The sequence below is a fragment of the Gasterosteus aculeatus genome, chromosome 4 (assembly GCF_964276395.1).
Source record: "Gasterosteus aculeatus chromosome 4, fGasAcu3.hap1.1, whole genome shotgun sequence".
Classification (NCBI taxonomy): Eukaryota; Metazoa; Chordata; class Actinopteri; order Perciformes; family Gasterosteidae; genus Gasterosteus; species Gasterosteus aculeatus.
In genome coordinates, this window is record NC_135691.1 from 11,099,081 (window position 1) to 11,120,673 (window position 21,593).

Below are 21,593 nucleotides of genomic sequence, written 5' to 3' on the forward strand. Positions count from 1 at the left end.
TTATCGATTTCTTTTCGCTGTCAAAACTGCCAAAAGTTATTATTACAAGTTTACTATTGTAGTAAACTTAAATCAAGGCTTTTCTTTCTCTTTCTAACCCTTTTTCTAACTGCTAGATCAGACTTATTTGACTTTTCTTTACTCTCCCACAAATCCAGGCTTGTAAAGCCCGGCGGCCCCGGTCCAGCATGTTGGAGGTGATTAGTCTCACCTCAGCGAATGTCTCGGGAGAATTCTGCCTTTCTGTGGCAAATTGGAACTGGCTCATTAATTTGTTGAGCGTGATGTGCTGATCCGCCTCCACACACACGCACACACACACACACACAACACAGTTCCCTCCACCCTCCACCACTTGCTGTCGGGAAAAGAAAACAAATCGTGTTTGCTGTGAGACTTCAGCGGGTGAAGAGACTGTAAACAAGCTGAAGGGAGAGGAAGGTCAGAGGCAACCAGAAAGGGAAGAAGGGAGCTGTGGATGCTGGAACCATCACAGCCTGCCGGGGAGCGATCACAGCACGGCCCCTTTGTTGGACTGAAGACATCTGCAGGTGAGTACTTTTGAAAAAGGTCAGTTGTGGAACGCTATGTCAACGTACACTCGCGAGGATACGCAAGTGTACGTTGTGTTGCGTTCAGAAAGGAGAAGTTGATGAGGGGGATGACTGATGGTCAGAGATGTTTTTTCTCATTTCTCTCCCTAATGTCACAGATTAAAAGAAGAGTCTTTGGTAGCACACAAACTTAAACATTCAACCCGCAGGTGGGAGTTGATCCAGGATGCAGTCCTGCCTGGCTCTGCTGCTGGGGATCGTGGCCTCTGCTGCTTCAGGTAACAAAGAGTCACCACATATGTGGATTTAGTGGATTTTCTTCCTGTTCTGGCAGTTTTTTGACAACTATAATATATTTAAACCATCTCGAATACAACTATGTGATGAAAATACAGGCTTACTCGGAGCATACAGATGTGATTTTCTTTAATCTTTGATATGTAAAAAAAAAGGTCCAAAAGGTTTTAGATTTATTCCATAAGTTACACATTTCTCTGAACCGCAAGTGACCAACTTATAAAAGTTATACTACACAGTAACATGACTTCTCATGTTTTACGCTCTATGATTTTATGGTACATTTCATGGCAGAAACTCGTGTTCAATGCAAAAGAGCTAGAAAACACTGCATGCTTCTCTAACCAAGATCCAACACACACTTTCTTTCTCTTTTCTTCCATTTTACTTGCCTCTGAACACATCATATGTGAATTTCACCCATCAAGCATCAAAATGTAATTTCACGTACAGATAAAAGCATCTGTTGTTACTTATGGCTGAATGAATTACTTGTGCCTTATGCTGCTTTATTGTACGGAGTCCTGTTGAGGTTGGATGAATAGCTGATGTAGAGTATTGAACAGGGTCTTTTAAGGGAAGGCAACCGCTTGCACTGACAGCCAGGATGTTCACATCAAATATGCTTATTTGGTTCATAACTAGTTCTCGACCTTTTCTTGCTTGCGGTGGTGAATAAGAAAAATGCTAAACATAGAATCTGAGTTCTGCTTTAAGCTTCAAAACACACTGTCCAAACCTCTAAAAGGGAACTTTTATATATTTAACCGAAGGTGTGTACTTTGTTCTAAATGGGTTAGGGTTTGTTCGGGTTAAAAGGAAATACATGTCATTTTCTTCAAGGTCTTTACAGACGTGGTCCATTGTCCACAAACTTTAGAAATTATCCAACTTATTTTCCACAAACGTCCACAATCGTCAACAAAGTCATCAAACAGAGCTTTGTTTTTCACCATTAAAACTGCGACACTCCCTGGGGAGATAAAAAATACAACCCCCACAATACATTGAAACTGACCTCAGCTCGGACACATTGGGGCTTAAATTCAGCCTGGGACATTGAGATGTAGAAACCTTTTATGTGAGCACTGGAGGGATCAGACTGAACATTTTATAATACTGATATAGTTTTTTCTGCCTGTTCGCATTGCCGGGGCGTTGAGTACCGACGCTGTGTGACACCTCTCGGCGTCTGACACAAACCCACAGGGCGTCCGTGTAATTATCAAACACTCAGAGAAAAATGCTTTGGGAGACTGAAGTGGTATACTGAACATTTTTACATGAGTCTATGTAAAAAAGGAGTAGAGATGTGAAAAGGGAAGTGAGATGGAGAAAGGGAGTTTCTCAGGTTTGAAGTCTGGTATTTTTTTTTAGATCTGAATCATGGAACAGGCTCAGTTATTAAAACATTCAATTATTAAGTCCCACCCATAATGTGATTTGATTCATTTGTTCTCATTCCATTGCTTAAAAAAAGTCAATGACTTCTCTCATGAAATGTTCCTTCTCAGCGGAATGGAGGCGTCCGGTGATCAAGTGCAACTCTAAAGTGGCGAGTTCTGAGTTGGTGGTCCAGCCTGGGACCCCCTTGGATCTGAGGTGTGAGGGAGATGGGCCTGTGAACTGGTATACGAGGTTGGCCAAACACAGACGCTTCGTGTCCAGGGGCAACGGGAAAGTCCGCTCCTTTAGGGTGGAACGTCCCTCTGCGGAATTTACTGGAACATACAAGTGTGCTTACACCGCTGGGCCACAGCATCCCAGCGCCTCGGTGCACGTGTACGTCAAAGGTGAGGACGGATCAATGAGAGCAGAACAGTAGGACAAGCATCCTAATGTTGACCTGTCATTTTCCACGCTAGCTATGCATTTCTGTGATTGTTTAATGAATTACTTCAGTGTAAATCTCACGTTATTCCATTGCTCTAATGAAGCGTTGTGATACCTCTCTTAACCAGATCCAAACCGTGCGTTCTGGACCAGCAGCACGTCCCTACGGGTGGTGAAGAAGGAGGGAGAGGACTACCTGCTGCCCTGCTTGCTGACCAACCCGGCAGCGACAGAACTGGGCCTCCGCATGGACAACGGCACTTCAGTGCCACCAGGCATGAACTTTACAGTGAACCGGCACCGTGGGATTTTCATCCACAAGCTCCACCCGGGCTTCAATGCCGACTACGTCTGCACAGCCAGGGTTAACGGAGTGGAGATGATCTCCAAGGTCTTTTCCGTCTACGTCATTCAGAGTGGGTTCCCTAGGTTGCTTTGAAATGGTCGTTTCAAGTGATGCATCAAGTTTGATACTCATTGATGATTTCCTCTTGCTCTAGAACTCCGTTTCCCTCCATACGTACTCTTGGAGACGGATGAATATGTGCGCATTGTTGGGGAGGAACTCAAGATTTTCTGCACAACACACAACCCCAACTTCAACTACAATGTCACCTGGAAATACACCACCAAGTCGGTCCGTACGACGTGTCTAAAGGACCTTGTTGACTGTTGTGGTAATCAATTTCAACTCAAACTTATTCTTTTTTTTTGTCTTCAGAGACCAACTATAGAGGAGAGGGTGCGCTCCAGTGGAGAAAATCGCTTGGATATACAGAGCATACTGACCATCCCCGCCGTGGACCTTAAAGACACGGGAAACATTTCCTGCCACGGCACGAATGAAGCAGGCGTGAACAGCTCAACGACATACCTGCTGGTTGTAGGTAAGCTGCAGAAACAATCGCTCCTGCATGAAGCTGCAGAAACAATCGCTACTGCATGAAAAATGTATCGACCGCTGGAAAGCCAACCGTTCTGCTTCTTCTAAACAGACAAAGCCTACATACGGCTGTTGCCACAGCTGTCTCCTAAACTAGCCCACCAGGGACTTTCAGTGGAGGTGAACGAGGGAGAAGACCTGGAGCTGACCGTGCTCATCGAAGCTTACCCCCACATTACAGAGCACAGATGGCAAACCCCAACTTCTCCCAACACGTCCACACAGGAGCACAAGCTCATCAAATACAACAACAGGTACAACAAGTGACGAAGCAGAGAATTAGGCCCTTCTTCAAAGGTTTGTGTGCAAAATCTCCAATTGGTCAGCAGTTTAAATGTAAAACACAGACAATAAAGAGTACTGTAGCAAGGGGAAGCGACGGTGGTTTTGAAATATGCTGTCAGTGCATTTTGGCTAGATTTAACATGGAACTCCAAGGTCATTATGTTTCCATACGTCACGCTAGAGAGAAGAGTGGTGTTCGCTACTCAGCGATGATACATTTGAACCGTCTGATTTCACACCACAGAATTAGTCACCTCAGATTCCTCTTTTTCCTTACTTGTTTTTGTGTGTTTTAGATACCACGCTACGCTGCAGCTAAAGAGAATGAATGCACAGGAGCAGGGAATATACACCTTCTACGCCAGGAGCGACTTGACCAATGCATCCATCACATTCCAAGTCCAAATGTATCGTAAGTGTCGTTGTAAACAAAGCTCAAATGGGGTCAAGTTCTCCGGTCAGAGCAAAATACATGTTAGTCTCTCTTTATACGTATTTTCTTCTCCTTGGCAGAGAGACCAGTTGCTGTGGTGAGATGGGAAAACATAACCACTCTCACTTGCACTTCATTTGGCTTTCCTGCCCCCAGAATCATCTGGTACCAATGTTTTGGGATACGGCCTTCGTAAGTATCACCGCACTCGGAGGCGAACTTACATTAGGTTTTGGAGTCTCGTGCTTTAATTCATTTAAACCCTCAGCCGTTGGTCCTTTGCTTGACTGTATGTTTTTTTCGCAATGATGCAGATGCAACGAAAACACCTCAGGGCTGCAGCTGGCAATCCCCCTGCAGGCTCCCACAGTGGAGGTCCAGCGGGAGGAGTACGGGGCCGTGGAGGTGGAGAGCGTCCTCACCGTCGGGCCCTCCAGCCGGAGGATGACGGTCGAGTGTGTGGCCTTCAACCTCGTCGGCGTCAGCAGCGACACTTTTGCCATGGAGGTTTCTGGTGAGCATCGGATCATTTCATTATCATTTGTTCCTTTTCGGGATGTGATCACAAGTGTTTTTTTGTGGAGTCACATGGTTCGCAAACTATATCTTGGTTCGTAAAATTGTGTCAACATGGTCAGCTTCCTTTGCAGTTGTTCTGAAAGGGTTGTTCCGATGTGTTGCTCCGAATTAAATAGTGAGTTGATGATCTTGCTCTGATTTTACAGACAAACTGTTCACTTCCACCTTGACTGGAGCAGCAGGCATTCTGGCCATCCTGCTTGTGCTACTGGTTTTTCTGTTGTACAAATATAAGCAGGTACGGTGAACAGCCATTAAAACATATAGCAGTCCAAGTTGTAAAATATAGTTTAGATATTTAAATATTTCCATATGAGAGGGCTACTCTGTGGCTGTTGTAGTAGTGGTTCACTTCCTTTTGCTTGCGTTTCCATATTCAGAAACCCAGGTATGAGATCCGATGGCAGATCATTGAGGCGAGAGATGGAAACCACTACACCTTTATCGACCCCACTCAGCTCCCTTATAATGAGAAGTGGGAGTTCCCAAGAGACAAGCTCAAGCTAGGTCTGCATCATGTAATTGGCCCAACATAATCATATATTTTAAACACTAATTTGGTGAAAGATTGAATAGTGAAAACAAACATAATTAAATGTAATTTGTTATATTCAAAATCCTTTCTCGTTATAATTTGTTGTCCCACCAGGGAAGATCCTGGGTGCAGGAGCTTTTGGAAAGGTCGTTGAGGCCACAGCCTACGGCCTTGGAATGGAAGACAATGCGTTGCGTGTAGCTGTGAAAATGTTAAAAGGTGAGCCGATCTTAAGACCTTTAAGATCTAACAGAGGGATTGTTTTTCATGAGCGAGTCAGAGTAACCGTCAAATCTGAAAATTCTCCAGAGAAAATTGCCCTGAGTGAAATCGTTTGTTGCATGCGATCAGATAGGATCACAATGGCAAATCAATTTTGTATGTCTGCAGCCAGCGCGCATTCAGATGAAAGGGAGGCTCTGATGTCGGAGCTGAAGATCCTGAGCCACCTGGGTCACCACAGGAACATCGTCAATCTCCTGGGAGCATGCACTTATGGAGGTCAGACAGGAGCCTGCATATGCAAGTCAACCTTTGCACAAAAGACTCCAGTATACTGAAGTAATGTGCATGAAACTTGTTGAGAGGCTCATAAAATGGTGTATCGCATCTTCAGGCCCAGTGCTTGTGATCACGGAGTACTGCAGCCTCGGCGACCTCCTGAACTTCCTTCGTCACAAGGCAGAGACGTTTGAGAACTTTATTCTGAGCGTCCCTGACATTACGGAGCGCTCTAATGACTACAAGAACGTCTGCAGCGAGAGACAGTTCATCAGAAGGTACGTCAGCCAGACATCTGCAGTCTGATGACGGAGGACTTGGGAAAAACAGTCACATTTCTGACACCACTTTGTTCTCTTGTTTTCTCCATCCAACAGTGACAGTGGGATCTCCAGTACATCTTCAAGCAGTTACCTAGAGATGAGACCCAGCCAGGTTCCCAATATGGAATCATCTCCAGGTAAAACGCTTTGTAACCCCGATCCGATTTCATCATGCGAATTAAAATGATCCGCCACTTCACTTCCCTGTGGGTCACTGACATCATTCCGGTGTTATTCTTGCCAAGACTCTGTGTGTGAGGAGACAGGTGAATGGCCCCTGGACATTGATGACTTGCTGAGGTTTTCCTTTCAAGTGGCTCAGGGCCTCGACTTCTTGGCTGCCAAAAACGTAAGTGATTTGTCCACTAGAAAAAGGAACTGAGTTGCATTGAGAAACAATATTCAGCAACATATTTGTCTTTTAACGGTGAGAGACAAACACTGTCTGTGTATGTGTGTGTGTCTGTGTGTGTGTGTGTTTGTGTGTGTGTAGTGTATTCATAGAGACGTGGCTGCTAGGAATGTCCTCTTGACCGACCGCAGAGTGGCCAAGATTTGTGACTTTGGTCTGGCCCGTGACATCATGAATGACTCCAACTACGTGGTGAAGGGCAACGTAAGCCCCTGAGTACATTAAAGCTAAAGTTTAATTCACATTTACCAAAAATAAAGTCTAGACAAGAAACAAAACAACGTTTGTGCTTTTTACGTTGTTCATGAAGGCCCGTCTGCCAGTGAAGTGGATGGCTCCAGAGAGCATCTTCGACTGCGTGTACACCATCCAGAGTGACGTCTGGTCCTACGGCATCCTCTTGTGGGAGATCTTCTCTTTAGGTCAGAACGAACGTGGGCAAATGTACCCCACATTTACATGTATTTCAGTGACTTGCTTGCTAAACTGACTGTGTGTCATTCGCTATCAGGCAAGAGCCCTTACCCCTGCGTGGCTGTGGACTCTAGGTTCTACAAGATGGTGAAGCGCGGGTACCAGATGTGCCAACCGAACTTTGCCCCAGCCGAGATGTAAGCTCTTCCCCTCAGCAACATAAAGCCTGTTTCATGAAAAGATGAGTGGCTGCTGCTTTTTCCCACAGATCCCTTTTTAACACTCATTTTTCCAGCAAAAGTCACCTGATTATCAGATGAGCTTCTGTATCCACTCATTAAATGTTAGCACATAGCTTATCAGATTCTTACAAACACGGGGGGGGGCAACAACAAACATGTACATTTACGTCAATTTAACGATGACTGGTTTATAAAAGTAATGTTCTCAAATGTGGAACACAACAGAACAAAGATCCCTTATTTCTCTGCCAGTCTTCTGCTATTAAATCTGATGTGGTAACCTCATGAATTACTTTCATTATTCCTGATTTAAATTGACTTGCTTCGGGTTATCTCTAAATCCAAAAAAGGCCAAAGTTGACAAGCAAAAAAGTGTTTTTCCCAGTGTCTCAGAGGGCCCTAACATCTGTGTGTGCTGATCTAGCGTGGCTGTCACTCCTCCCCGAGTAATTACGGAAACAGAAGAGACTGAATCTGAGTCAGGGCCTAATCATCTGTTGTTCGGCTGTGTGTCAGGCCTCAGTTCTGCCTGTTAGCCACATGATCTCACAGCAAGGAAGCCATGAAACTGCTATTTCATGGCAGCAAAATGCGACTGGAGGGGCGTGGGTTCTTATGAACGGGTCTCTTGTCAAACTGTGTCACCACCTCCATAAGCCTCCTCTTATTTTGTCTAATTTAGTGGTATGCAGTTTCTTGATTTGAACAATGTACAGTTTGGGTTAGTAACCCCCATAAAACGTTTACTACCAAGGGTTTTGTTTGTTCGGTGAACTACTTTGAAATCAGTTTTGTATAAAATGGATCCCTTTTGTTTTAGCTACACGATCATGAAGATCTGCTGGAATCTGGAGCCCACGGAGCGCCCGACTTTTAGCAAGATCAGTCAGATGATAGAAAGACTACTCGGGGAACAACCTGAGCAGGAACAGGTGAGTTAGTGTGACGCAGAGCTATGTGCGTGTGCCAAAACCAGTGATGCTGCGGCCAAAGAATTTCCACAATACCCTTCTTATTCAAAGCTAATCCTCCCTTAGATACAACTGATTCTGGTTTCAACAGAACTGTGAAACCAATTCCAATTATTTTCCATGGTGGGAGATTTTAAAACACACGTCTTGAATGCAAGAATTTCGTCTCGTATCACACCTTATTAACATTCACCCTCCCAATGCTGCCCCCCCACAGCTAATCTACCAGAATGTGCAGCAGCAGGTCACAGAGTGTGAAGTGAGCGACGCGCTCAAGCACTGCGACAGCCCCCGTGACCCGTCTTGTGACCGCCAGGAAGAGGGGCAGCCTCTGATGAAGACCAATAACTACCAGTTTTGTTGAAAGCCCTGCCGATCAATGAGTAAATGAGTAAATCCACGAGCATCAGAAGGGTGGAATCAGCTGTATATTTGTGGCCAGAGCACTACAGCCTGCTCGAGACGCCAGACAGTCGCAGAGAGTCGCCTACACAGCTATTTTTTGTCTGCTGCGCCTGCTCGCCAGACGGACGAGCAGCTGCAGCGAGCATGTGACTTGCTGCTTTGTAGACCATGACTAGTAATTACAACGTCTAGGAGAAAGAGGAGGAAACATGTCAACAAACTGCGCGAGCGTACCTTAACGTCACTCTTTTCTGATATGTATTTGAGGTATAAGTTGTCTTCTGAGAGTGTGCTTGATTATATAGCGTGCACTGTGTTTATTCCTATTAGATAATACTTCCCCATAACAATGAACGTCTTTGTAGATTTCAGTTCCGTTCGTCAGCAGGTTCACATTTGTTTTGCCTTAATAGGTTGTCAGAAGACGCAAGCCAGCCGTCACAAACACTGAATACTTGTGTTTATGTGCTCGAGACAAGTTAGGTTTTATTCTCTGATCACCTTGCAGTGCACCTAAACAGAGTGAGTGTTTTTCCCTGTTTTAGCGTGCTTAATCAACCATTAAGAAGGCAAAGAATGAGCATGTTGTTTTCGCCTGTGTGCTGAGGTCATAGCTCTATTTCCTGTGACACGCTTCCAGCAGCTGTCGTTGTGTGGGAACATGTGATTGTTCCACTTCAAACCAATTCATTAAGCACTGCACAGTGTGATTCAGGAGCGGAGAAATATATGGGTCTGTTATGCATGAAATGAACAGTGCTACAATGTGAAATCATTTTTTTTTTCTTCATTTGCGGAGCACATCTTTATCTTTATTTTCTGTAGTTTTAGATGAGTGTTAGCATGATGTCTATTTGTAGCAGTCAGCCTTTACTGCCAACTTTTTGAAGACTTTAGAATATTATATAAGCTATGTGAGACATGGACACTGCAGATTTGGGTGAATCCAGGCATTTCAGATGTGCTTCATCTGAATAATTAACGGTGGGAAGGTCAGATAATGTAAATATCTCATGATGTAAATCAACAATTATCTTTGTATTTGCTGGAATGTTGTAGAGCAGATGGTAGTAGATGGTAGTTCATCGATATGTCATGTACGTGTTGTGTTTTTGTGTGCAGATGATACTATCAATGCAAAGGCTACATATTAAATCACTGAAAAACTGTGGAGGCTTTGAATTAAGCTTTACCTTTGAACCTGCACAATGCAAAGGTTTTTACTTCGAGTTTATCATGTGGTGCCAGATATTTCAAGTTTATCTTTGTTGTTCCTCGCTGAGCTGAAACTGTGCTGCCTTTGTGTTTATCTCTCTTCACTTCCCTTTTTTATTGGATAACGTCCAACCTGCATTTCCTCTGGAAAATTTCCCACAGTCATTAATCTCATTAATTTGCGATTAATGAATGTTGTTGTTGTTACAGTGTTGTTTATAATGAATGTTTTTTTTTCTCAAGACTAAATCTTAAAAGTAATGAGTATTTTACACACCAAACCAAACCAAACACACAAAACTTAGCCAGAACGTATTCAAACCACGGTCTTTGAGGGACACAATGGTGGTCCTCTGCAGACTGGGTGCCGCGCAGGGTAAAGTTAGATGTTGAGATGGAAGTAGCCTAGCAGCTAGCTTAGCATAGCAGTGGTTCGTTTGACAATCACCCCCCTTGTGTTTGACACGTGGAGTAATTTCTCTGCACAGTTCTCGCGCCTCTGTTGGTTTTACTTGAGATGCGTAAAGCTCTCTCCATCTTGATGGAGAATACAGCGAGCGGCCGTTTCGTTTCCACGCTTAACTTCCGGTTTACTTCCGGGACCGTTCGTTTGTTTTTCGGTACCGGAAGTAAACAAATGAACGTTAACTACGTTAAAATATTTTGTTACATTAATCTAGGCCACATTAATCTCATAGATCAATGCATTAATGTGGACAGCCCTAACAATTATATATCTGTTTTGAAGTAGTCAAAACAGATATATAATCTGTTTTGTACTCAAAAGTATTTGTTCAGTTGTCCATCAAGAATCTGTTATTGTATAAGTTTATATCAGAGTATGGCATAATAATAATAATAACATGAGCGTTAATTCAGCAACTCCCAAGCTTAAAAAATAAAACAAAAATAAATATAAAATCCCTTATTTTTACTGCAATTTGGGGCTTTTACTTCCAGGATATTTTCATACCGCATGGCTGATATGCTAGTGATGGTTATTCTGGTGGTCATTCAGGGAGTTTTAATTAAGGCAAGGCAAGGCAAGGCAATTATATTTGTATAGCACTTTTCATACACAAGGCAGACTCAAAGTGCTTCACATTATCATTTCATTTCATACAATAAAGTGAAATAAAATGCAGGAATTAAAAGACAATTAAAAACAGCAAATACAATTATAAATTAAAATCTTTTTTAATTTGTTTAATTAAAGGCAGAGGTTAAAAGTGCAATGTAGGTAAAATTTAGCAGAAGGCAAAGCTGAACATAAAAGTTTTCAGTCTTGTTTTAAACGTGGTCAGAGTTGGGGCAAGTCTTAAATCTTCAGGAAGTCTATTCCAGCTGTTTGTTGCGTAGTAACTAAATGATGCTTTCCCATGATTTGTATTTACTCTGGGAATCACTAACAGATTGGTGTCAGAAGATCTTAGTGATCTTGAAGGCTTAAGCCACATGGATGAAAACCCTCACTGTTCTGGTCGTAGCAGCGTGCATGAGGTTGAAGCGCTGTGCACAGGCAGTCACATGGTTGCTTTATTGTCGTCAGTTGTCCCGTTGATCACTCATTTTTAACCACTTGGACAAACTTCAATGCTTGACAAAGGTCTGGTTAGCCCAGCAATATCAATTTTATTTTATTGAGAAAAAAATAATCTCTCTAAAGCAACTCATGCAGGCGAATCTTGAGAAGAAACCGTGATATAAAATAAGGCGAAGGCCTCGAGGTCCACCCCCACACTCCGTACAATCAACGGCTAAACATTTATCATCACTTTTCAAAAGCAAACCTCAGTCCAAAACAGCGGCATGGGAGAGGTGAAAACCGAATGGTTTCTTGACATAGAAATACAATGTACTATATTCGTGGTTCAATAATAAATACATTCCAACTGGAATTACAAGAGTTATTAAAATCACAGGAAACATCACCTTTATCCACACTTCACTTTTTTAAGTCTCCACAATAGTAAAAAGAAAGAAAGAAAGAACTAAAGATATTGTTACATTCCTTTAGTCATTTGAAAAAAAGAATTCTCACATTCACTCTCCATCATCTTGCCTTTTATTAACTCTTACACGCCCTGTTACTGTAAGTACAGATAACTAAGAATGTGATTGAGTAATACCTGTTTTCGGTAAGTGTCTTCACAGTTAACACTACTGATTCTTCTCAGCATGTTCCATCAGAAACTCATTATCTCTGCAGTTGCACAGGCTACTTTAAAGGAAATTCATCTCCCCCACTGACAAGGAAAGCACCGCAACGCATATAAACTCTCGGCTCCTTCTGGTCGTACTTGCTTCTCTCTTTGGGGGACCTCATTCTTCCTCATGTCCATCCTGAACTTCGTATGGCTCTGTCCCTCCCTCTTGCGTCTGTCCCTCCGCTCCACTCCCTTCATCTTCCTCTCTCTCCGTGTTGATCTGGGCCACTCCCAGTCGGTACAGAGCGTCCCTGATCACCACCTCCCCCAGTTGGCAGGCCTTCACCACTTGGTTGATCTGCTGGTTCACGATGTCCCTGCTGGTGAGGAAATCTACCAGACGGTTGTAAAGGTAGTAATGAGCTGTGTTGTTGAAAACCACGGGTTGGCGGCGCGCGCGGCTGACCGAGTAGCATCCCTCTGAGCTCTCAGCGGAGTGGCCCTCGGCTTTCTGTCCTTCGCCGTTGTTGTCATCATCATCATCATCATCATCATCCCCCTCTTTCTCCAGCTCAGCCAACAGGTGGACATGGGGCTCCAGATCTCTGCAGAGCACCATCGAGTGGTGCTCTGACGAAGGAGGAGGACGCTCCTGGGCGGCTGCGGGAGGATGAACCAGCCAGCAGCTGGATGATTTGGTGATGGGGTGGACTTGCTGGTTCTCTGCTACCAAGGAGAGGTCAGCGCTGTACGGCTGCTCTTGTAGCTCAGCACATGACACAAACTAAAAGGAAGCAACACTCAGTATGAGCCTTTTTTTTAAAGAAATAAATACATGCAAACAGTAAGACAATCTTCCTGATATAAATAGATGTACTGTGTTACAGGCCTATTGCACACAACGTAAAAGGCTAAACCCAAATTTAAAAAAAAGAAATTCATTATTGCTTTTACTTGCTCTTGAATTGAGAGGTATAACTCGAAACGTTGGTTTGTTAAAAGAAAGTCTGATGTTGCATTTTCAGTCTCGCTTCACTCATATGTAAAAATATTACCTGTTTTCATGTTAAAATAAAATTAATCCTGCGTCGAGCACACGCAGGAGTTCCTGAATACATATCTGGATTTAATTTCCATTACTCACCTCTGGTTTTTCAAAAGGGTCCGAGAAGCAGCCTTGGTTCCTTCCCCACATCTGGGTTGCCTGTTCTGGGTACTGAACGTCGGCACACAGCGCCACCTGACGGGGACAGTCGCTAACATAGACAGGGGGCCAGTAGCGGGAGGACAGCAGCAGGTCTACGTGGTCTCGGGCCGTCTCTCCTCTCACCAAGTACTTGGAGCCGCACACCACCTGGAGACAGGTGTGGGAGAGAGAAGGACTAGTAACACGAGACCCTATAGATCACACAGGGGACATTTCAGTTCCAGTTTCCTTTATACTTATCCGACTTATGCCTTGTTCAGACATTACCTTGTGGGGGCAGACCTTGGACAGCTTGCCAGCGGTGAGGTGTGGGAGGGGTGGAGGGGCCGTGGAGAGGCCTCCGTGAACAAGTGTGTACAAGGAGATCAGGGACGCCAGTAGCTCCTTCTGACTCAGAGAGACAGAAAAGAGGCTTTTATTCAAAGATATGAGGACACCGGGGGGAATGGGGAGAGGATGAACACATTCACAGCATGACCGTCACAGCAAGCAAACAAACATGACGAAATATCTTCGAGTGAGACATGAGGTCTTTGCAGGCCCCAGGGTGCAGGGGAGGGGTTTCTGTTTTTTAGGCCAAGAAATCATCACATGATTGGTGTATTTCTATGTATTGTAGCAAGTATTTTACACTCCACGTGTTTCCTTTAACTAGTTTAAAGTAAGTAGCATGCGAGTATCCGTCGCTTTACATGGATGCTGGATGACTTTGTAACAAAACTTTACACTCCTGGAGACCACAAGCACGAGCAGATAAGACGACAAGAACAGCGCCACTCTGCGATAATAATTTATGATGCTCATAACGTGGTCGCTGGCAAAATAATTTACTAGGCCGGGCCCCCTTTGTGTTTTAAGTATTGTTACACACACGTGTACACACACACACACACACACACCTTAGTGGAGTCTGGGCTGACACTCGCGGCGCAGCGGTCCAGAATTGTTCTCAGCTCGTTCTCACTGTGATCTTCAATCTTATCAAGTCTCAGCTGACCGTCGTGAATGAGACGCACCAAAACAGATGGATCTCCTAAAACAGATGAACCGTTCTCTTAAAATATGATTTTGGGGGGGGGTGTCCAGATCATCAGCTTATTACATGTTACTTGCTGCATCACAAAGCATACAATCCATTTTTCGTCCTGTTCTCTATAAAGCCACATCTCCATTATTTCAAACAACATGCTTCAAAACTTTTCCGGGATAATTCACAACCACAGGATTAACGGTTGAAAGCTGTGAAAGACTCAGTGGTGTTGAGAAGGAGCTCTGTACCTGAGACCGGCCCCGTGTGCGGTACGACCTTGTTCTTCTCTGTGTTGATGACGGCGGGACTCCTCATCAGCGGAGGAATGAAGGGAGCGATGATGGAAGCATCCACTCGCGTGACGGGGATGTCCGCGGGGAAGGCTGCTTGCTCGATAGCCTCGCTTTCCATAGTCAGCCAGAAGTCGTCCACCAGCACCTCATCGGACACTGAAAACTCAGGCCAAGTGAACTGCGGACGGAATATAACGCGTGTGAGCTTGTGAAAAAGGTGTCTTCAGGATGGAGCGGGTGGGCTCTGACTAGGCTGCCATGACGCTATTTGGGACTTTAAATCCCCACTAACTTTCTTACATTAATCTCTCACCTCCACGTTTTTCAGCTCCAGTACATTGGTTGTGTATCGCTGGGCAATCTCCAGTTTAGGAGCAACACCACAAACGCCGCAGATCATGTCGTTGTAATCGCGCACTGTCAGACACTCAAAGGCCCAGTAGCCACTCAGGAGAAGCTCTTGAATTTGAGCCGTCTCCTCTGGACTCAGAGTGTGGACTGATGGAGGGGGGGGGGGGGACACAGAAGATACTAGATGGCTTCAAAACGAAAGGGGGACATTAAATTAACAAACTGACAGAGTACATGCTAGCAGAGTTGATTCCAGTCTTTACCAGGGTGATTGGGGTCGTTGTCAAGTATGGTCCTGGCGGCCTGGGGGGGGGCTCGGCCCTGCTTGATACAGGTCCTCATCTTCAGAAATAGGTCGATACTTACAAGCAGTCTGTTCCCAACGTTGAACAGACCTGTTACAGAAAACATTACCATTGAATTTACAGGAAAAGCATTGATTGCCATGTGTACATGAGCAAAACTGGGATCTTACGCACAAACAAAAGAAAGTACGGAAAGCTGCTACACTTACTGAGTCTTATACTAAACTAGTGTTAAATTATAACAATAATAGCATTTAATACATTTTCATCTCCAAATGTGCAATAATGCCGGGTGTGAAGTAAGCAGCTAAATATCATGATGAAAAAGTATTTTAATGTCAAAATCACACGCATTTGGCTGGTTTTCATCAGCACTCACCAGAAATGTAAATCATGTTGTAAACATGTTTGAAATATGGAGAAGGGAGCAAAAGAGTGGCAACGTAGAAGCATAAAGTACCATTCAGTGAATTCATACAGTTTACCCACGTAGCTCATAGTTGTGGTGCCCCCTTATGGTCCCTCGGTAAAATACTGAATATATACAATTAAATATCTTATCAGCAACCCGTTTGTACATTTAGAAGCTTCTAAAATGAAACAATATGTTCATTATATTTTATTTTTCTTATGAGTAATATTAAACTTATTTCTGAAGGTTATGAAGGAGAAGTGATACACATCATTCACAGAAGTAGAACCATAATCTGATTTGAGATATTCCGAACATGATGCAGGACAAACGAAACCTGTAAGGCTTCAGTACTTAACGCTCGATAAATAAAACGGTTGATGTGAGTGGGCTTGTTTACCTGGATGTAGGTCCGTGAAGCTGTGCAGAGCCAGACACTGGACATTGAGACACACCTTGAGCTGAAGAGTGGCCGTCTGGATTAGTGTCTCAGTCAGCAGCCAGCAGTCCTCCTGTCCTGCGACGGTACTACATAGGACGCATAAGAGGTGGACCAACGTCACCACCACATGATGGTACTGACCCACTAAAGTTAGAGGCCGGTTGGCTGGCGTACAGAGAGCCGTCTTCTCACCTCTGATCTCCTTTGAAGAGAGGATAGTTACACAAGCCACAGTGAGTTGCTGCTGACTCATAGAACTGAGGCCAGCCGGACTCTACCAGCGTCTCCGTCTCCAAGCTGCCCTCGTGCTCCTGCCCACACGGTTGAACCAGGACGATCTGGAGACTGTTGAGCTCCTGGATGAGGGTCAATATTTCCCGCAGCTCAGTCTCGCCCTCGGGAATCTGCATGGAGCCGTGCAGCAACTGCAGGGTATTTTGGCGCTGGATGTCCTTCTGAGCGGGACTCAGTTCCTGGTACGGATCGAGCAGAGTCTCAGACTGACGGAGGGAAAAAAGAAATTGACATTAACCCATTGACACACATTCGCATGAAAATAGGCTGCCCATTGAATCCGTTGAGACCTGAGAATCATCATTTTTCATGGTGTACCTGGTTTAGGAGGGATTTTTTTTATGATTCCTATCAACCTCACACAGGTGCAAGAGATGCAGCGGAAACATAATCCAACACTTTTGGGCAATCTGAGAGGATTGAGCTTTCACCTTTGTTCCCTTGGCGTTCCTCTGGGTCAGCTCACAGCCACATTTAGGGCACACTGCAGGTTTGTGTCTGTTCTTGTACATGTAGTCACAGGTGGGGTTCTTACATCGCCCCCGTCCACGAGCTGTGGACAGTCCCAAATCCTTAAAGGACAAGGAAGAGCATGGATAACCCACAGGTCGAGATAAAAAGGGATACGCAGAAACCAATAATAAAAGATAAGGAAACGAGAATACTGACAAAGCTGGAAATGGTGTTTTGTTTGAAAGGGACAATTGACAGGATGTTCACTCCCTTATCAACCAATGAGCACATAGACTGGCTTCCACCTGCAGGGACAGAAGAGTCCTACCAAACACATACATAAAAAGACCATATTAGAACATGAGGTGAATCTTTGCTCTCTGTATTTGTGTTGTATGTGCATGTCAGTGTTTGCGTGTGAGCCAACCTGCTTCGCTCCTGATGCCGGGAGCGTCTGGCCCAGCTGCTTCAAAGTGCTGGGTTTCAGTCCTGAGAAACTCTCTAAAGGCACAACATTAGAGACCACCATAAAGACCACATTAGCCAAGAGCTGTGAGCACAGGAGGTGCGGCCATCTATATCTCTTCCTCTTCGTGTAGCACAGTATATTATGCCTATAACAAGCACTGGCCGTATCCAAACACACTGACAATGATAATTCATCAGGTATACACACAAATAAAATAAAAAAAGTTGCACTGTACCAGTGGATGAACTATCGTTGTTTCCACTCGGACACTTTCCTTTGTCAGATGGGACGGTTATGATCTGGAACAAAGTTCGGCCTAATAACACAAACACAAGTCAATGTGTAAATCCATATAAAAACAGCTCGAACACTACTTTGCCCTGTCTGTTCTATAGCACCTGTGTTGTAGTAAGCAGGAAGGATGGGTCTCACGGGCCTCTTTTGAACAGCAGCATTGCTTCTGTCTGGACCTTGGAGAGAAGTGCTCTGAAAGCTGTCTTTCACCTGGCTACTCAATGAGGCACACAGGGAAAGTACATCAAAACCTGCAGTGAGCAGCAGCAATCTGCCTTCAGTAAGACATGAATGTGTCTTACATTGCCATTACATTACATTGTGCCATACTTTCGCCTACATGTAAGACTACATTCTGAATCGGTACAGTACAGCAGTTTGCACACGACTGTGTCCACGTGGTCCAAACCAACAGCGTTACAAACGGGGCCTTCAAATTTCATGGTTGCTTACGTTGTTTGTTCCTGCTCCTCGGTGCTGCCGCCCTCTGGTGGCTTTTTAGCAGGAACTGCACGCGGTGTTTTGGAGCGCCGTTGAACGGGCCGTACTTTTTTGCCCGCAGTGACATTCGCTGCACTGACATCTGCGTTCCCCTCCGGAACGGGGAGAGCTGTTGCTTGGCAGCTGTCATTGATCATGGCTTCAGCTTTCTGTGGCAGTTGATTGGACGTGGTTTCTTTCTCTTGCGTCTTCTTTGCCTAACACATAAATGTAGACTGTTTACTGGCTCGGGCTGCACCTAAAAACTGGATGTTGGTATATGATTGAGCCTCCCAACCTGTCGGTGCTGATGTTGTCTGATACTTACAGCAGGGACCCATTTTCCTGCCAAGTGGGTCCCACATTCAGGACACTTTGGTGGCTTGTGGCGTGTGACATACACAAATGAACATCCAGGATTGAGACACCTCCCTCGACCTCTTCGGGTGTACGTCTTAACGCACTGCAACGGAGGACAAATTGTGGAGGTTGGTGTCTCCAAGCAGCTGCATTCCCCACGGCCATCTTAACTCTAAATGATGACATTCCTCATTGGCTCTTTCTGCGTGTCGACGTCCTGCTCGCCAATTTCAGTATTGACATTAATACGGCAGATGAATAATGTGGGGTTCTTACCATTTTATAGGACGGCTTGGCACATTGTTCCGTGCTGGCGCCGACAGAGACCATCATCACCGGGCCCACAGAGCTGACCCCTGGCAAAGACTTGTGCTCCAGCAGGTTCTGAAGTGACGGACAAATGGCTTCACTGCATTAGCTAAAACACTTTTGGTGATTAAAAGGATCAATAATTCTGCTAGGCGGCCGAAAGACCTTTGTGTCTCACCTGTGTGGGTACGAAGGAAACTACATGTGTGGTTTCCCCCTGCATCTGCTGCACCACCGGACCACCGTAACCGAAACCAGTACCTCTGGTTTCATTTCCTTTCAGAGTGACCCCGTTGGCCACAAGGCCACCGCAGCCCTGCGACATGAGGGTGCTCGTAGATGTCGGGGCTTTGCACGACACAGAGGAGGACAAGCAGAACGGGACGCTTTGGGGTTCTGCGGACGCCACTTCTGTCTCGCCTGCAATGTCGTCGACAACAATCTGCTGCTCGGAAAGCTCCACCTCACTCTCCAATTGAAGAGCTGTGAACGGGGGCTCTTGGGGCAGAGAGATGGAAGGTGGGCCTGAGTCCGAGCTCACCTCCGACTGAGAAGCCACCAGCTGATGATGTGAGGAACAGCCTTTGGACAGGAGGAAGTAACTGGCTCGGGGGAGGATTTTGCGGAAGCCTGGCAGGTCTAAGGAGGGGCTGAGAGACGACTGAGGGGAAGAAGCAGAATGGAGAACATTGTTAATACCTATACGTAGATCCATTAGACGCTATTCTAGAGAAAGAAAGGTAAAAGCTGCTTTATCTGTGCGGTGGTTCTTCTTCCTGAAATGATCTGTAGTTACAGGAGCCAAATGTGTTCATTACACATAAATCAAGCCGATTGGCTGCATGAGGGCTCCGCAGTGCGTAATCACAGAGACGGTCTCTGATCTCTTAAACAGCGAATACAAAATCAGCACTAAGTTGTGGGAAAACATTTTGAAACGATGCCTGGGTTTTCTGCTTGGCACCATCATTCATTTACAGGTTCAGGTTGTACAGATGAAACTGAATTTCATTATTCCTCCTACAGGTATCAGGACTCATTAAACAGGAACAAGTTGTGTAATCATTTCTGAATCTTTTATCATAGTACATTCAGGTCATCATTGAGGTTAGAGTTTTCTGCTAATTATTTGTGTTTTTTGATCATTAATTGAATGACCCTTGAATTGATCAAAACGTCTTGGGTTTAACGTGGCATCACCACAATTGAGTATCTCCTGGAAAATAAGAAACTGTGATATTCTGACAATGGAAAGATATCGAAACAAAGATTGACTTCCTTCAGAAAAGGCACGTTTATTCCAATGTTATTAGCATGAGGAGGTTTTTTATAGACAAAATGAAAGTCGCCATGGATGCTCAGATGTGTTATTAATAAGAGTTATTAACGAACAGAGAGAGATGAGGATGCGGCTCACAGTGTCTGTGCCTTCTTTCTCGGACTTGGCCTTCTCCAGATAGTAGCCTTTCTCAGCTATGCTGAGCCTTTTCCAGTTCTTACTGATTCTCTTGTTGATCTCGGACTGTGGTAGATTAGGGATTTCCTTTTGCATAATCTGATGTACATCAAAGTAGTATAGCAGGTAGGCAGACCTATAAACAGACAGACACATCTTCAATCGGGACACAACAGTGGACAAAGACATTTTAACACATATTTTAACAGCAGTGTGAACAAATCCTATGGACTATGTGCATTACCTGGGCTTCTTAGGCTTCTCAACATTGTCTTCTTGAGCTTTGCTCTTCCTCTTTTTTGGAATAGTCACATCCATCTGACTGCAGTGGCTCTTCACCTCCTCAGTCACTTTCACAAGTTTCACAACTTCCAACACGTCCACGTTTTCTATGATCTCGGGCCATCTTGAAAAATAGTATAATATTAGATGATTTCTTATGTTTGAGGCTCCGTGAAAGTTTATTGCAGGGATTTCAAATCACACTTGCTTTGCCTAAAACTGTGCCAATTCCTTACAACTGAACAACATTCATCATGTGTAGTTTAATGACAGAACTGATTCACTGAAGTTCATCTTAGCTCAACGGCTAAAATATTTTAGCCCATAAAATGAGAATCGAACAAAAGTGTCTTTGTCTAAATACAATATCATGGAAACGTGTCATGCATAGGGCTCTTGAGAGAATAATAAAGCGCACGATAAACATTAAACATGCATGGTCCTTCCCTGCTTCAAAAGTAGGTTTAATGGCGTGTGCTTATACTGCTTGCAGTCAGTGAGCTATCCAATGAAATGCTTTCTTATTGCAGCCTTACCTACGACGACCCGAAGCGCTACAAACTACTCTCAACAACGTTTAGAAGCCACCGACAAAGTCAGGTATTGTTCCGACGATGAGAAATGCTGCAATTCGACTAAAGTGCAAAATAAATCAATAAGTTGCGTTCCATAAATGTCTGTAAAGTAGCTTCCTTTCTCCTCGGCTAGTAAAAACATGGCGGGTTGTTGCCATGGTCTTCGACCAATAAAATGCCGGAATGAATGAGTACGGGCCAATCACGAACGACGTTTTTGACACGTGGAACTATCGCGTCGCATGTTTCCCGTAGCTGTCGTTCCGCCCCTTTTCATCAGCGGTTTGACATTAGCGTTACGGCAGCTAACGCCGTTATCCAAACACAATTTATATTAAGTTACTTAAACCTATTTGTACCGGGTGCAACCCACTCATCTAGGGTTTATTATATTATTCCCCATACATGTTAGTGTCATGGGGGTTACTTAACTAACTTTAACCAGATATTTCGAACGATAAAATCAAGACACGTCACAGGCAAGGGACCACC

At 44.5% G+C, this 21,593-nt stretch overlaps 2 protein-coding genes across 2 annotated transcripts; one reads left to right on the forward strand and one right to left on the reverse strand.

Moving 5' to 3' along the window:
* Positions 1 to 304: 304 nt before the first annotated feature.
* Positions 305 to 9,898, forward strand: csf1ra (colony stimulating factor 1 receptor, a). The gene is made up of 22 exons (XM_078102180.1): positions 305 to 551; positions 764 to 832; positions 2,366 to 2,644; positions 2,813 to 3,100; positions 3,185 to 3,321; positions 3,406 to 3,571; positions 3,680 to 3,881; positions 4,209 to 4,324; positions 4,426 to 4,537; positions 4,660 to 4,859; positions 5,071 to 5,162; positions 5,305 to 5,431; positions 5,574 to 5,678; positions 5,850 to 5,960; positions 6,076 to 6,238; positions 6,338 to 6,420; positions 6,529 to 6,632; positions 6,777 to 6,899; positions 7,006 to 7,117; positions 7,207 to 7,306; positions 8,172 to 8,283; positions 8,540 to 9,898. Exons 2-22 carry the CDS (start codon positions 781 to 783, stop codon positions 8,684 to 8,686), a joined length of 2,931 nt encoding a protein of 976 aa, XP_077958306.1. The 5' UTR covers positions 305 to 551; positions 764 to 780; the 3' UTR covers positions 8,687 to 9,898.
* A 1,653-nt stretch (positions 9,899 to 11,551) lies between these two features.
* Positions 11,552 to 21,371, reverse strand: hmgxb3 (HMG box domain containing 3). Its single transcript, XM_040173496.2, has 21 exons — positions 21,063 to 21,371; positions 20,489 to 20,650; positions 20,206 to 20,380; positions 18,967 to 19,449; positions 18,756 to 18,863; positions 18,448 to 18,582; positions 18,093 to 18,337; positions 17,744 to 17,853; positions 17,581 to 17,661; positions 17,304 to 17,377; positions 17,093 to 17,200; positions 16,855 to 16,995; positions 16,322 to 16,629; positions 16,088 to 16,215; positions 15,234 to 15,365; positions 14,933 to 15,117; positions 14,575 to 14,797; positions 14,196 to 14,329; positions 13,564 to 13,683; positions 13,234 to 13,443; positions 11,552 to 12,873 (listed from the first exon to the last, which is right to left on the reverse strand). The coding sequence occupies exons 2-21, from the start codon at positions 20,560 to 20,562 to the stop codon at positions 12,265 to 12,267; spliced, it is 3,783 nt and encodes a 1,260-aa protein (XP_040029430.2). The 5' UTR covers positions 20,563 to 20,650; positions 21,063 to 21,371; the 3' UTR covers positions 11,552 to 12,264.
* Between the last annotated feature and the right edge of the window lie 222 nt (positions 21,372 to 21,593).

Coding starts and splice junctions, on each gene's coding strand:
- csf1ra (XM_078102180.1), top strand. CDS start 781: ATGCAGTCCTGCCTGGCTCTGCTGCTGGGGATCGTGGCCTCTGCTGCT. Junction 3,101..3,184: donor TTCCGTCTACGTCATTCAGA/GTGGGTTCCCTA, acceptor CTCTTGCTCTAG/AACTCCGTTTCCCTCCATAC. Junction 4,860..5,070: donor TTTTGCCATGGAGGTTTCTG/GTGAGCATCGGA, acceptor CTGATTTTACAG/ACAAACTGTTCACTTCCACC.
- hmgxb3 (XM_040173496.2), bottom strand. CDS start 20,562: ATGGATGTGACTATTCCAAAAAAGAGGAAGAGCAAAGCTCAAGAAGAC. Junction 18,338..18,447: donor CAGGAAAATGGGTCCCTGCT/GTAAGTATCAGA, acceptor TTTATGTGTTAG/GCAAAGAAGACGCAAGAGAA. Junction 12,874..13,233: donor ACCCTTTTGAAAAACCAGAG/GTGAGTAATGGA, acceptor GCTTCCTTTTAG/TTTGTGTCATGTGCTGAGCT.